General features: G+C 43.2%; 1 protein-coding gene across 1 annotated transcript in view; it reads right to left on the minus strand.

The window, feature by feature from the left end:
- Positions 1-15,862, minus strand: part of DNAH7 (dynein axonemal heavy chain 7) — a 312,828-nt gene that overhangs the window by 139,071 nt on the left and 157,895 nt on the right. The window contains exons 36-37 of the mRNA XM_074967796.1: positions 3,189-3,344; positions 2,458-2,626 (exon numbers count right to left, since the gene is read on the minus strand). Of these exons, the coding sequence (XP_074823897.1) occupies positions 2,458-2,626; positions 3,189-3,344 (325 nt within the window). The remainder of the gene's footprint in view (positions 1-2,457; positions 2,627-3,188; positions 3,345-15,862) is intronic.

The following is a 15,862-nucleotide window of genomic DNA, read 5'->3' on the forward strand; positions in this document are numbered from 1 at the left end:
CCCAGCCGTACCCTAAACTACAGCCCTGAGCCCCCTCCTACACCCAAACTCCCTCCCAGACCCTGCACCCCATCTGTACCCCAACCCCCAGCCGAGCCCCCTCCTTTACCTAAACTCCCTCCAAGAGCCCACACCCCTACCCGCACCCCAACCCCCTGCCCCAGTTCGAACCGTCCCCACATTCTGCACCTTAACTCCCTCCCAGAGCCCACACCCCTGCCCCAACCCCTGCCCCAGGTCAGAACCCTCTCCTGCACCATAACTCCCTCACAGATCCTGCACCCCCACCTGCACCCTAACCCACTGCCCCATCCGTGAGCACCCTCCTGCACTCCAAACCGCTTGACCCCAGTCTGGAGCCCCCTCCTGCACCCCAAACTCCTCATCCCCAGCCCCACCACAGAGCCTGCACCTCCAGTTGGAACCCTCACCGCTTCCTGCACCCCAACCCCCTGCTCTATCCCAGAGCCTGCTCCCGCACCCTGAAACCCTCATTTTTGGCCCCACCCCGGAGCCTAGGGGAAGCCCCAAACATTCACAACGCTCACGTAGTTGTGTGTCGCCCACAACTGATTTTTTCTGTGGGTCAATGGCCTCTGATAGAAAAAAGGCTCCTCACCCCTGATCTAGACCATCTCTGACAGGTGTTTGTCTAACCTGCTCTTAAAAATCTCCAATGGCAGAGAGTCTACCACCTCCCTAATTTATTATACCCTGACAGTTAAGTATTTCCTAATGTCCAACCTAAATCGCCCTGGCTGCAATTTAAGCCCATTGCTTCTTATCCTATATTCAGAGGTTAAAGAGAACAATTTTTCTCCCTCCTCCTTGTAACAATCTTTTATGCACTTGAAAACTGTTATCATATCCCCCCCCCCCCCCCCAGTCTTCTCCAGACTGAACAAACCCAATTTTTTCAATCTTCCCTCATAAGTCATGTTTTCTAGATCTTTAATCATTTTTGTTGCTCTTCTCTGGATTTTCTCCAGTTTGTCCATATCTTTCCTGAAATGTGGCACCCAGAACTGGACACAATACTCGAGGTGAGGCCTAATCAGCGCGGAGTAGAACAGAAGAATTACTTATCGTGTCTTACTTACAACACTCCTGCTAGTGCATCCCAGAATGATGTTTTATTTTTTTGCAACAGTGTTTCACCATTGACTCATATTTAAGCTTGTGATCCACTATGACCCCCAGATCCCTTTCCACAGTACTCCTTCCTAGGGATGGGTACCGTATCAGGGTCACCATCTAGTCCCAAAACCTGGTAATACTCTGACTGGGATAGTATTTCAGTAGAATAATGTAAAATCTACTACATAAATTATAGAGCATGGTGTGCTTGAAATTAGTAAGATACCTTTAGAATCTATGATATGAACTTTCCAGTATACACCCGTTTATTTCTGCATGTGCTAATTCCAATTACTAATTTCCAGTATACACCTGCTAATCTCTGCATGCCAGAACACAATGGCATCCTCCACCCAGCATGACCTTGCATGCAGCAGGAAATTAGCCCTGTCTTCCTGAGGCAGTTTGTCCTTAAAGTAGTCCAGAAAATTATGTTTGGAGAGAAGGGCCTGATAATTTGAGATCCCTTTTGGCTATGCCTATGCGGCTTAGGAGAACATAAATCCTTAAGGCTTGAACATGAAGGCTCACCAGACAAATGGGATTGGGATGGGGTCTCTCAGAGATTCTAAAAGCAGATTTGCTTTTGTGTTTGTGAGTGCACCCTCTGCTCCTCTTCTCTCTGGATTCAGACACGGAATTGGGGGGATGCGCACTTTGGATGATGTATGGGGGAGGCGGGTGACCTGGATCCCTGATCTGGATCTGGATCTGACTGAAGTCTCATTGAAGGTGTTTTTGAAGCTGGAGCTCTTGCACTTGCCATGTTCAGCTGGGGAAGGAGCAACAGATACTGCACTTGGCAGGGATATGCACTGCCCAGGACAGTAAATGCAGTCACTGACTGAAAAGAAGCAGGGCCAAGAAATACATTTTTGAAGCACAGAATCCTGGACATTATCCAAGCCCCACACTGACCAGGAGTGTTCCGCAGGGTGGGGATTCTAACACTAGCCAAGTATAACCATCTAGTAGAACACTAACAACAAACTAGGAATAAAATAACTTTGAATATATTTATAGGATAAAGAGAAAGGAGAAGTTCTGGACAGTGGAGGATTCTGACTCAGATCATGTGGCAATAAGAAAGAACTAGAGAGGGGGTCAGTCCACCCCACCCCTTATACTCTTGGTGCAGAGCAAGAGGACAGCTGGGGTACAGGCATGGACCAACGAACACTATTTGCAAGAATTCTCCAGTCTCAGGCATATACACAGTGGAACACACCTATGGACCAGCACCTGAAAAGTAACACATTTTCTTACAGGTACTTAGAATTTTATTCATGTATAAAAGAACATATGATGCACATATCTTACCTGCTGGTCCCATCGCACACATAATTTGAACATCCACAAGTTTAATCATGGAGCAGTCTTTAAGGTCATACCAATTCCAGTGATCTAACCACTGGCGAAGTAACTCAACTGGAGGCTGAGCACCATAGACTTCTCGTGCTGGCATATTTACATCATCTACAAATACAACCTGAAAATGAAAATATGAAGGAAATTTGCTTTTCTAAATTTATTTTTAATATGCTTTCTAAACCTGTGGATACTCTGAGATCCACATGGATCTTGAAGGATCCATCAGAAGCCGGGGCAAAGAAGATTCTGGCCTGGATCTTGCTGCCAGATCCCTACAAACTCTGGACATCAGAGCTCCTGCAGGAGTTATGCTGGAAGCAGCTCACCTGAACATGGATGACTCTAGAATATGCCTTTGAGGGTGAAGTTACACAGTGTGGAGGGGGAAACAATTCTGGGTACCATGGATTCAGTTTGCAATTATTTGCACTGGTTACTCCTGTGGATATGGGACAGGGAAAACAGCCAAGATATATATCACTCGGTTCTGAGGACATCAACTCCCTTACATTTACATAAATAGAATAGGGAGCGAGAAAGTCTAAATGTGGAGAATTAGAACTCTGTCGCTCTAGAATTACACTATGTTAATTATTCCTGCTTAATTTTACTTCTGGTTACAGTTGAGAAATAATGCATTTAAATATTTATTTTGGTTAAAAAAAATAGATTTCAGTTACCATTCGCTTCCCAAGAGGAGGACCATAAACTCCCTTCCTCCTTTTATCCAGCTTTGACATGATAATATTCTGAGTCTGAGCGGCTGTAGTTTGTGCTGAGAAATTAATGAGGAGTGGTTTATAGACTTCTTTATTCAAGTTATTTAAAAGAAAATGCTGAAAGGATGGTGAAGAGAAAAACATTAAACCACATGTGTACATAGATCTGACAGTTTTTCCAGTATTTCAGCAAAAGGCACAAGACTAACATTTATTGTGAAACATCCATAGGGGACAGTTTCCACATCAACTTTGCAAGTCACTGCTTAAAAATGATGGAATGATAAATAATCCCTGATCATTAACATTCAGATCTCTAATTTTTTATTCCAGAGATAAAGCAACATTCTCAGGATAATTCAAAGTGTTAGGACTCAATTTGTTAAAAGGAAAAAAACAACACCTAGAACTCATCATATATATTTCACATTTTCTCAGACTGTCTATATACTTACAGTATATCATACAAATTCAATACATGAATCTCTCTTTCCAAACACAACATCTCATAATTCTCAAAACAATCACAGCTCCTCCCACAAATTTTGTATCACTGTCACCATCCCTTCAAGGAAAACTCACAAAGCTTCTTCTCAAGAACCAGTGTGAATTGGTCTTTAAAAGTCTGAACCTACTCCTATTTAAGTCAATGAGAGTTTTGACATTGACTTCAGCTGGAGCAGGACTTAATAGATTACTATTGTGCAGTAAAAGACATTCCCTCTTCTTAAGGGTGGAACTGATCTGGGTGCAAGAGACCAAGAAAGGGAATGAACTGATTTCAATTACAACACAGAATACAAAGTGTACGGTGCTCACTTTATATTATTTTTATTACAAATATTTGCACTGTAAAAATGATAAACAAAAAAATAGTTTTTTTCAACTGCAAATTTGACAAAATGCAAAGAAGGTACCAATGTGAAATTTCTAAAGATAGCTATAGTACTCAACCCAAGGTTTAAGAATCTGAAGTGCCTTCCAAAATCTGAGAGGGATGATATGTAGAGCATGCTTTCAGAAGTCTGAAAAGGGCAACACTCTGATGCGGAAACTACAGGACCCAAACCACCTTCTGCTGGTGGCATCTGACTCAGATGATGAAAATGAACATGTGTCGGTCCACACTGCTTTGGATCGTTATTGAGCAGAACCCATTAACAGCATGGATGCCTGTCCTCTGGAATGGTGGTTGAAGCATGAAGGGACATATAAATCTTTAGTGCATCTGGGACGTAAATATCTTGCAACACCGGCTACAACAGTGCCATGCAAACGTCCGTTCTCACTTTCAGGTGACATTATAAAGAAGAAGCAGGCAGCATTATCTGCTGCAAATGTAAACAGACTTGTTTGTCTGAGCGATTGGCTGAACAAGAAGTAGGACTGATTGGAATTGTAGGCTCTGAAGTTTTACATTGCTTTATTTTTGAATGCAGCTTTTTTGTACATAATTGTACATTTGTAAGTTCAACTTTCATGATAAAGAGATTACATTACAGTACAGAACTGAAAAATATTATTTCTTGTTTATTTACAGTGAAAATATTTGTAATAAAAAATATAAAATGCGCACTGTCCACTTTGTATTCTGTGTTGCAATTGAAATCAATATATTTGAAAATGTAGAAAACATCCAAAAATATTTAAATAAATGATATTCTATTATCATTTAACAGTGTGATTGAGTGATTAATTTTTTTTAATCGCTTGACAGCCCTAATATATATAAGAAACAGGAATTGTGTTTGTGAGGACTATAATTACTGAAAAAAATGCATGAATATATGAGAAACTATGTCATCTTATTCTAAAACAATCTGTACTCATGCTGAAGGGAATTTATCAAGAAATATATTACAAATTAGAATCTCTGTAACTACTGTCCTAGACCATCTTAATTTCCAATTTTAAAATATATTATTATTAGAATGAAAATGCATGAAAACTAGAAAGCAGACTTTACCTTTCTATATTGAATAAGAATTTTGAGGGTTGCCTAAATCAGACACATTCCTTCAGTTACAGGAAAGCCGAATTTACTTACAGAATAACAGACTTTGTTTTGGGCCAAATCATGCTTTGTCAAAGAAAAAGGCTGGGAAGCTTCATGAGTTTTCACTTTCATAGTTTCCTCCAAATTATGCTGCAAGGGAGATGCTCTGATATGAAACAGGCAGGTAGTGGGTGGCTTCCACAGAAAGTCATGACTCTAATGAAATAGTACTACTTCCATGGCTTCCCTGATGGAATGACTCCTTCATTAGTCATGTTTACATTTATTCTTCACCTTCTTCTGCCTCACAAACCCATTCTAACATGGTCTGAGAATGCATCAGAGTATGTATCAAATAATAAGAGAACCTAGATTCCCTAACACCCAGTACTGTTCTTTGACCAGAATATTATCCTTTTGACAGGGCAAGCCTCATTTTATCCATGGAAATCCCTGGGGAGGGGCTGTGTGAAACCATGGTGAAAAGTTATCCTTGGGTTCCACCCTCCCAAGCAGCCATGCTTCTGTCAAAACTGCAAAGCCACACGAACCAAGATTGTGCATGGGGGCCTTTTACAAAGTCAAAAGAAGGAAAGGGTAATGTTGTGTTTGCACAATCTCTTTCCTTTGACAAATGTGGTTCAAACAAGTGGATTTTTTTCCTCCTTTCATCACCTCCATGGGACTATAAAAGGATATAATCTGGCCCTCTGTAGTCAAATAATGTAAAAAACTATACTGCACACATTTGCAATGAGAAATATAAATGTTTTTGAAAGAGCCCAACCATTTTTTGGTTTTATACAGCTTCAAATGTCTGTTTTAATCTCTGCCAACAGCTATTAGATTTGTCAGATTATACCTTTTAGATCTAAATCATAATAAACTCAACAAAAAGAATATTTAATCCCTACCCTGGATAGAAAAATCTGAACTTTTATAAAGGCAAAGATAAAAGATAACAGAAAAAATAATTATTCAACTCAAGGAAACTACAGAGTATTGTGACTGAACAGGTGATAATCTTCATGCAGGGTAACAACCATATTTACTTTTCTCTTTTGATCATTTCAAAATTCCCAAAGGAGGAGTGCATACCTATCAAGTCTGTGGATACAGAACTAAACACTATCTTTATCAGATAGAAGCTTGTCATATACTGCATTAGAGAGAGAGATTCTATGATTTAACTTTTGTATTTCTGTAGTAGGTAGTAGCAGCATTACCTGCTCTACTTCAAAGTGTAGTCATCCCTGCCCACACAAGCCTCAGCTTCAGTTGGTAGCACACAACAAAGGCCTCAGGGTAATGAGTGAAGGCCAATGACAGACCCAGACGATAAGGGCTAAATTTCCCAATGATGGTGAAGGTGGATGGGACATGACTGTCAGTGCATGGATTGTACAAGGCAGAAAAGGAACTAGATCTTCCAAATGGTCATTCACACCTTCAGGAACCAATGGCATTTGGCAGAAGAATTCTTGAGAAGGGGGATGGTTACCCCTCTGAAAAAACCTTCTACGTTTCCCAATACCCAAGTAAATAAATGGGCAGCCAGCCATGACAGCACCAGGGTTAAAGGCCCTGTTATTGCCAGATCCAGAAGAAGGGGCATGTTTCACATGCATATAGTGGGCAAGACCCAAACCCCACTTGGCTTATTGCATGTCTCTACATGAAACATGTTAACACTGATGGTACTGAGTACAAGACAGCACTTGTCAAAGAACTCACTTGCTACAAGATCATAATTACTGGCATCATAGCTCACTTGCCATAAAGTGATCAAATTACTGTGGAAGCAGCAACCTTTCTCCACTCCAGTAGTCCAGATAGTAGTCAAGGTGTGGCAGTTATCAGTCGACCTCTAGCACAGATCTTAACCACATAGAACCACATCTTCTTATGGTTACTTTATGCTCAGCTTTAACCCTGCTGTCTGTTGCTGTGGCCAACAGAAGATGCATCACCTGTGGAAAAGGATGCATTCTTCCACCAGCTGGCAGTAAAAATCCAGTCAAATTCTACCACATGACACACTGTTAGTGCTCAGAGATTTCAATGGTGTAACTGGTTGTGGTTGAAAGGGGTGTGAAATCGTGATAGGTCACTTTGGTTTGGATCCCCCAAGTGACCACACCATTCAGTTTCTGACATCGTGTGCTGTCGAGAGTTTCTCTGTCATAGGCTCCTGGTTTAGGCACTTCAACAACCATTGCTGAACCTGAATTTCAATCAATGGACATGCCATGAAAGAAACTGACCACATAGTGAAATTTCACCAGCAAACTCAGAAAATTGACTAATTGCTGCTGAGCTCTCATTGCGTTATCCAACCCCTCGCAAACCAGATATCCACAAAGTAATCTCCATTAGCTTTCCAAGCATCCTGTTGAAGCCATAAAATATACACAGGCTGTCAAAGATCACATAAGTAATCGCGATGCCCTCTTGGATGACATAGAGATTGCCTGGAGTTGATATGTAATGCTATATCATATGCCACCACTGAAACAATCAGCTTCAGAGGGTTGTGCAGAAACCTTGGCTTTCTGAAGAGCCCTTTGATATATTAGGGGGAAAAAATCAGAACACCCAAGCAGGGAGATGTCCAAGAATGTAAGTGATTGAAAGGCATTTTTCAGGCCATATCAAAATGTGACTGTGAAGTCTACATTAAATTCCTTGACCAATAAAGCAGAGGACATCCCAAAGCACAATATTCTGCATCCTGTCTACAGGGCTATCTCATGTGTGGTTGATAGCCACAAACAGCCTTCTAATATTCTCAAGATGAAACCAAATGGCTCTTCCTGCTCATCAATGGACGAAGTCCTGGGAAGATGGAAAACACATTATGAAAGTGTGTAGAACCATGCACCTGCTGATGACTGCCCAGAGCGATGTGATCTGGTAAACTGTATGGCTGAAGACCTAGGGACCAAAACAGAGCCTCCATCACTCAAGGCAATATGAAAGGCCTTCCAAGAGTTATGGAATGGATGTGCTGCTGGAACTGATGGTATTCCACATGAGCTGTTCAAAGGTTCCTTGGAATCAGTGCGCACTGGCCTGAATCAAATGTTTTTAAAAGTATGGGCACCAGACATTGTACCAGCAGAATGGAAACATGGTATCATAATACAAGGGTTAGAGATCTGACATCAAGTTTGGCAACGACAGGCCAATCTCACTGCTACTGGTCCCCAGAAAGGTTTTCATTACTGTTCTGCTTGGCAGGACATCACTTAACAGACACCACTATCCACAGCAATCAGGTTTCATTCCTGGGTGGTCGACAGTGGATATTGTCCTTACCCTCCAGTTTCTGGTTGAGCTGCATTGAGAATTGAATTGCCTGCTTCACATGCCATATATAGACATTGAAGCAACTTTTTATTCTGCTGACGGGTCAACACTTTCACTGTCACTGAAAGGATTTGGTGTCCCAAATGTTCTGCTAAAGCTGGTGCACTATCTTCACACTGGTTTCAGAGTAGCAGCCGTGTTAGTCTGTATCTGCAAAAAGAAAAGGAGGACTTGTGGCACCTTAGAGACTAACCAATTTATTTGAGCATAAGCTTTCATGAGCTACAGCTCACTTCATCAGATGCATTCAGTAGAAAATACAGTGGGGAGATTTATATGCACAGAGAACATGAAACAATGGGTGTTACCATACACACTGTAACGAGAGTGATCACTTAAGGTGAGCTATTACGAGCAGGAGAGCGGGGGAGAAAAAACCTTTTGTAGTGATAATCAAGGTGGGCCATTTCCAGCAGTTGACAAGAACGTCTGAGGAACAGTGTGTGTGTGTGTGTGTGGGGAGGGGAATAGATTTACTTTGTGTAATGACCCATCCACTCCCAGCCTTTATTCAAGCCTAAGTTAATTGTATCCAGTTTGCAAATTAATTCCAATTCAGCAGTCTCTCGTTGGAGTCTATTTCTGAAGTGTTTTTGTTGAAGAATTGCAACTTTTAGATCTGTAATCGAATGACCAAAGAAATTGAAGTGTTCTCCGACTGGTTTTTGAATGTTATAATTCTTGACGTATGATTTGTGTCCATTTATTCTTTTATGTAGAGACTGTCCAGTTTGGCCAATGTACATGACAGAGGGGCAATGCTGGCACATGATGGCATATATTACATTGATAGATGTGCAGGTGAATGAGCCTCTGATACTGTGGTTGATGTGATTAGGCCCTATGATAGTGTCCCCTGAATAGATATGTGGACGCAGTTGGCAACGGGCTTTGTTGCAAGGATAGGTTCCTGGGTTAGTGGTTCTGTTGTGTGGTGTGTGGTTGCTGGTGAGTATTTGCTTCAGGTTGGGGGGCTGTTAGTAAGCAAGGACTGGCCTGTCTCCCAAGATCTGTGAGAGTGATGGGTCGTCCTTCAGGATAGGTTGTAGATCCTTGATGATGCGTTGGAGAGGTTTTAGTTGGGGGCTGAAGGTGATGGCTAGTGGCGTTCTGTTATTTTCTTTGTTGGGCCTGTCCTGTAGTAGGTAACTTCTGAGTACTCTTCTGGCTCTGTCAATCTGTTTCTTCACTTCAGCAGGTGGGTATTGTAGTTGGAAGCATGCTTGATAGAGATCTTGTAGGTGTTTGGCTCTGTCTGAGGGGTTGGAGCAAATGCGGTTGTATCGTAGAACTTGGCTGTAGACAATGGATCGTGTGGTGTGGTCTGGGTGAAAGCTGGAGGCATGTAGGTAGGAATAGCGGTCAGTAGGTTTCCGGTATAAGGTGGTGTTTATGTGACCATCGCTTATTAGCACCGTAGTGTCCAGGAAGTGGATCTCTTGTGTGGACTGGTCCAGGCTGAGGTTGATGGTGGGATGGAAATTGTGGAAATCATGGTGGAATTCGTCAAGGGTTTCTTTTCCATGGGTCCAGATGATGAAGATGTCATCAATGTAGCGCAAGTAGAGTACGGGCATTAGGGGACAGAGCTGAGGAAGCGTTGTTCTAAGTCAGCCATAAAAATGTTGGCATACTGTGAGGCCATGTGCGTACCTTGATGCAGAAGGGATTAAGCACGATGGAGAGTGCTGAGGCATCTGTCTACCTCAGCTGCAAGAATTGTTCAAATGACTGCAGCAAATCAGATGTCCTGTGACAATTAAGTATCACCACCTCCTCCATGAAGTCCATGTCTCTCCTCTGGATGCAAAAATGCACTGAGACAAAGTTCAGGATCTATCAGACCTGTGTACTGCCTGTACTGCCATTTGGGTCAGAAACCTGGACCCTCTTAGAGGCAGATTTGGAGAGGCTAGAAGCATTCCATATGCATTGTCAGCACTAAATCCTGAGCATAAAGGGTTCAACTTTGTCTGAAATGCCATAATCTTGCAGAGACATGGCCTTCCTCCAATAACCCAATACATTCAAAAGTGGTGTTGTGTGCTCTTTGGCCATGTTGCCAGGATAGACAAAAACACCCCAGCACAATGTGCTCTCAAACTCTTATTGACAAGTGAAGGGGTGCACACCTTTACCCTACCTAGTATCGCCCTGGGGCTGCCCCAGAGATTTGCAGGACTGAGCCAGATCTCGTAACTTCACTCCGCAATGCCTGGTATGGTGCCACCAACTGTGATCACTCTGACTGGCACAATGGTCCTCAGTAGACTATGCACATTTGATGATGATGATGAATTTCTGTAGAAAATATTGCTATGTACATTTCAAGAACACAGTGGTGTATCCAGAGTTTTTTCCACTCTTAGCCTATGTCTACACGACTGCGATAAGTCGACCTACGCTACGCAACCCCAGCTACGAGAATAATGTAGCTGGAGTCGACGCACTTTAGGTCGAGTTACTGCAGGGTCTACACCCCAGGGGGTCAATGCGAGAAACTCTCCCGTCAACTTACCTTACTCTTCTCGTCAGAGGTAGAGTACAGGGATCGACTGGAGAGCGATCTGCTGTCGATTTGGCGGGTCTTCACTAGACCTGCTAAATCGATCGCCAGTGGATCAATCTCAGAGCATCAACCGCAGCTGTAGTGTAGATATAGCCACAGTCTTCCTTCCCTTTCACAAAAGTTCTTCAGTAAAGTTATTATAGAACAAAACTAGGCCATTAATGTTGAGGCAGGATCTTTTATCATTTAGTGAATTTTATCATGCTGAGGGGGGAGGGAAGGAAGAGGAGGAAAGACATAAAATTTAAAGACCATAAAATGAAGACTTCCTAAACAGTTTCATTCCATCATAAAACTAATAACCCGTGAATATTTTTTAATCACAGACTAAATACCACTGTAATTAATACCACAAGTATTCATTTTGTTCTTAAATATCAAAACAGATACTCACATTACAAGTAGAGGTTGTCAGCCTGGAAGGACATAAAGGACTTTGAGGATATCTCAAAGAGACTGGTAGGGGGAATGGGCATTGGAGCTTATTGACTCTTCCAAATACAAGTATTACGCTCACATCTCTGGCACATTATGTCAACACCAGTATACAGAGGGGTCAGATTGTGCCCCCAAGCCTTCAGGATATAACTTTAGGGGCATGTTAGGCTAAGATGCATAGTAGCTTCAATGTAGTGCTCTCCCAAGTGTAAGTTTGCAGTTCTGTGCAGAATTAAGAAAACTTTCCTTCTCCCTCTTCTCCCATGTAAGACATCAACATAGCACAAGGAAGGAGTTTATCCAGAGCTACAATAGGTTAATTCCTGAACAACAAAACTGCCATAGAAAACTAATAGACCATTGCCACCTTAGACTTAAATATTGACACACCATCTCCCCCTCTCAAATCTCAAATTTAAAGGCTGTGTGTAGGGGGTTCTGCAGTGATCAGGAGGTGCCAAGTCTCCCACTCCAGACCACGCAGCACAAGCAGAGTCACTCGGAGGCTGCTCCTGCAGCAGCCTCTGTGATGGCTGATTTCCCCTCCCTTTTCCTGATAGGGAGATTTAGTTGGTGAATCCATACAGCTGTGGATTCGACAGACACACTGCCACCTCTCCCTGGTCCCATCCCTGCTCCATCCCATATGCTGGTACATACAGAGCCCTGTGAAGCATGCAGCACTGGAAGTCCCTTTAAGCGGACTGCATCCTGCCCCACTGCCTAGAGCAACAATACTCCATTGTACTAGTTCCATTGTCTATCATGCTTTACATGTCTGCAAAAAGAGTGGTGGAGGCAGGATTTGCCCCATAATTCTTGTCAATTCTGTATGATGAATTAGAGTTGATCCAACCATTTCATCATGCAAATTAGGATCCTTTTAAAACAGTACCCAAAGACTATTCTTTTGATAATCAAATGACAAAATTAAGATGAAAAAGGTACTACTCAGTGACTGAAGATAAAAAAAAAACTACTGTATCCCAAAATAATGAGTCAATAATTTCAAAATGCTAACAAAATCTGCCTTCCATTACACAGCCTGACATCTCTTTAGACAGATGAAATAACATTTATAGATATATAAAAAAAAACTAGCTTGCTTTCTCATTCAAGTACAGAAAGTTGTATGCTTTTGACAAGACCAAGCTTCCTTTTGATTATAATTCATAAGCTTTGGAAAACATACCCTACCCTATACCATCACTTACTTTAAATGAATGTGTTTCTATTATTTATGTTTCTAATTTCATGTGTTAGGCACTTATGTACTCAAAACTAAAAGCCCCTGCCTTATTCAGTGCACAGGATGGATGGTGCCCATGTAATGAGTCGCTATTACATGTTTTATCTTCATTTCAGTGTGCTGAGCGATTTCTTATTTATTATACATTATTCTAACCCTGCTTTGAAGACAGTTATTAATTTCCTCATGGGCTTTTCTATGGCATTTATCACTATATACCTGAGTACTTCACAACATTAATTAATTTATCTTCACAACACCCCTGTGAGATGAGGGGGCAGTAATATCCCATTTTACAGATGGGGAATTGAGGCACAGAGAGACTGAGGCCTTGTCCACACTACGAAATTACTCCGATTTTACAGAAGTCGATTTTTTGGAAAAGATTGTATAAAGTTGAGTGCATGCATCCACACTAAGCACATTAATTCAGTGGTGTGCGTCCACAGTACCGTGGCAAGTGTTGACATTCTGAGAGGTGCACTGTGGGTAGCTATTCCACAGTTCCCGCAGTCCCCACTGCCCATTGGAATTCTGGGCTGAGCTCCCAGTGCCTGATGGGGCCAAAAATTTGTCTCGGGTGGTTATGGGTAAATGTTGTCAGTCAACCCTCCCTCCGTGAAAGCAACGGCAGACAATCATTTTGCACCCTTTTCCCTGGATTGCCCAAGCAGACGCCAAAGCACAGCAAGCATGGAGCCCGTTCAGCTCACCGCAGCAGTTATGACCATTGTAAACACCTCCCGCATTATCATGCAGTTTATGCAGAACCAGAACCTGAAAAACCAGGTGAGGAGGCGACGGCAGTGCGGGGACGAGAGTGATGAGGACATGGACACAGATTTCTCTAAAACTGCAGTCCCCGGCAATTTGGAGATCATGGTGTTAATGGGGCATGCTCATGCCATGGAATGCCGATTCTGGGCCCGGGAAAAAGCACAAACTGGTGGGACCGCATAGTGTTGCAGGTTTGGGATGATTCCCAGTGGCTCCGAAACTTTCACATGTGTAAGGGCACTTTCATGGAACTTTGTGACTTGCTTTCCCCTGCCCTGAAGCACAAGAATACCAAGATCAGAGCAGCCCTCACAGTTGAGAAGCGAGTGGCAATAGCCGTGTGGAAGCTTGCAACGCCAGACAGCTACCGGTCAGTCGGGAATCAATTTGGAGTGGGCAAATCTACTGTGGGGGCTGCTATGATGCAAGTAGCCAATGCAATCATTGAGCTGCTGCTATCAAAGGTAGTGACTCTGGGAAATGTGCAAGTCATAGTAGATGGCTTTGCTGCAATGGGATTCCCTAACTGTGGTGGGGCTATACACGGAAAGCATATCCCTATCTTGGGACCAGACCACCAGGACAGCCAGTACATAAACCGCAAGGGGTACTTTTCAATGGTGCTATAAGCACTGGTGGATCGCAAGGGACGTTTCACCAACATCAACATGGGATGGCCGGGAAAGGTTCATGGCACTCGCGTCTTCAAGAACTCTGGTCTGTTTAAACGGCTGTGGGAAGGGATTTACTTCCCAGACCAGAAAATAACTGTTGGGGACATGGAAATGCCTATAGTTATCCTTGGGGACCCAGCCTACCCCTTAATGCCGTGGCTCATAAAGCCATACACAGGCACTCTGGACAGTAGTAAGGAGCTGTTCAACTATAGGCTGAACAAGTGCAGAATGGTGGTAGAGAGTGCATTTGGATGTTTAAAGGGTCGCTGGAGCAGTTTACGGACTCACTCAGACCTCAGCAAAACCAATATTCCCATTGTTATTGCTGCTTGCTGTGTGCTCCACAATCTCTGTGAGAGTAAGGGGGAGACATTTATGGCGAGGTGGGAGGTTGAGGCAAACCGCCTGGCCGCTGAATACACACAGCCAGACACCAGGGCGATTAGAAGAGCACAGCAGGAAGCGCTGCACATCAGAGAAGCTTTTAAAACCAGTTTCATGACTGGCCAGGGTACTGTGTGACACTTCTGTTTGTTTCTCCTTGACAAAAACCCGCCCCCTTGGTTGACTCTAATTCCCTGTAAGACACCCACCCTCCCCTCTTTTGATCACAGCTTGTTTGCAAAGGAAATAAAGTCACTATCATTTAAAAAACATGTATTCTTTTTTAATTGATTATAAAAATAGGGAAATAACTCACAAGGTAGCCCAGGTGGGGTGTGGGAGGAGGGTAGGAGGGAAGGAAAAGGCCACTTCAAAACTTGTTGAATAAGAGCCTTCTGTTGCTTGGGCTGTCCACTGGGGTGGAGTGGTTGGGTGCCCGGAGCCTCCCCCCACCCACGTTCTTGGGCGTTTGGGTGAGGAGGCTGTGGAACTTGGGGAGGAGGGAGGGTGGTTAAACAGGGGCTGCAGCGGCAGTCTGTGATCCTTCTGCCATTCATGAACCTCCACCAGCTGCCAGAGCATGTCCGTTTGATCCTGCAGTAGCCCCACGTTGCATCCTGCCTCCTCTGATCTTCCTGCCTCCACCTCTCATCTCGATCGTCCCTCCTGTCCTCACGTTCATTGGCCACTTTCCTGTACTGTGCTACTGTGTCCCTCCACACATTCTGCTGAGCTCTGTCAGTGCCAGACAACTGCATGAGCTCAGAGAACATTTCATCACGCGTGTGTTTTTTTTGCCGCTTTATCTGAGATAGCCTTTGGGATGAAACATTTGCAGCTGCTGGAAGAAGAAAAGGGAGTGAAGTATTTAAAAAGATACATTTTACAGAACAATGGCTATACTCTTTCACGGTGAACAACACTATTCACATTACATTGCACATGTGATTTTGGTACAAGGTCGCATTTTGCATCTTATATTGAGTGCCTGCGGCTTTGGTGTTAGAGATCACACACGCAGGGCCGGGCAACAGAATTCAGCTTGTGGCGGCCATGGTAAGCCATAGTCTTTCAGCTTCTGCAACCTTCATAACAGCAGCGCCCTCCTTTCCCATACCAAGCAAAGCCCGTTGAGTTGGCCATTTAGTGCTGTGGTTTTCATGTTAACATGCAGCA

This window comes from Natator depressus, chromosome 11 (assembly GCF_965152275.1).
Source record: "Natator depressus isolate rNatDep1 chromosome 11, rNatDep2.hap1, whole genome shotgun sequence".
NCBI classification, from domain to species: domain Eukaryota; kingdom Metazoa; phylum Chordata; order Testudines; family Cheloniidae; genus Natator; species Natator depressus.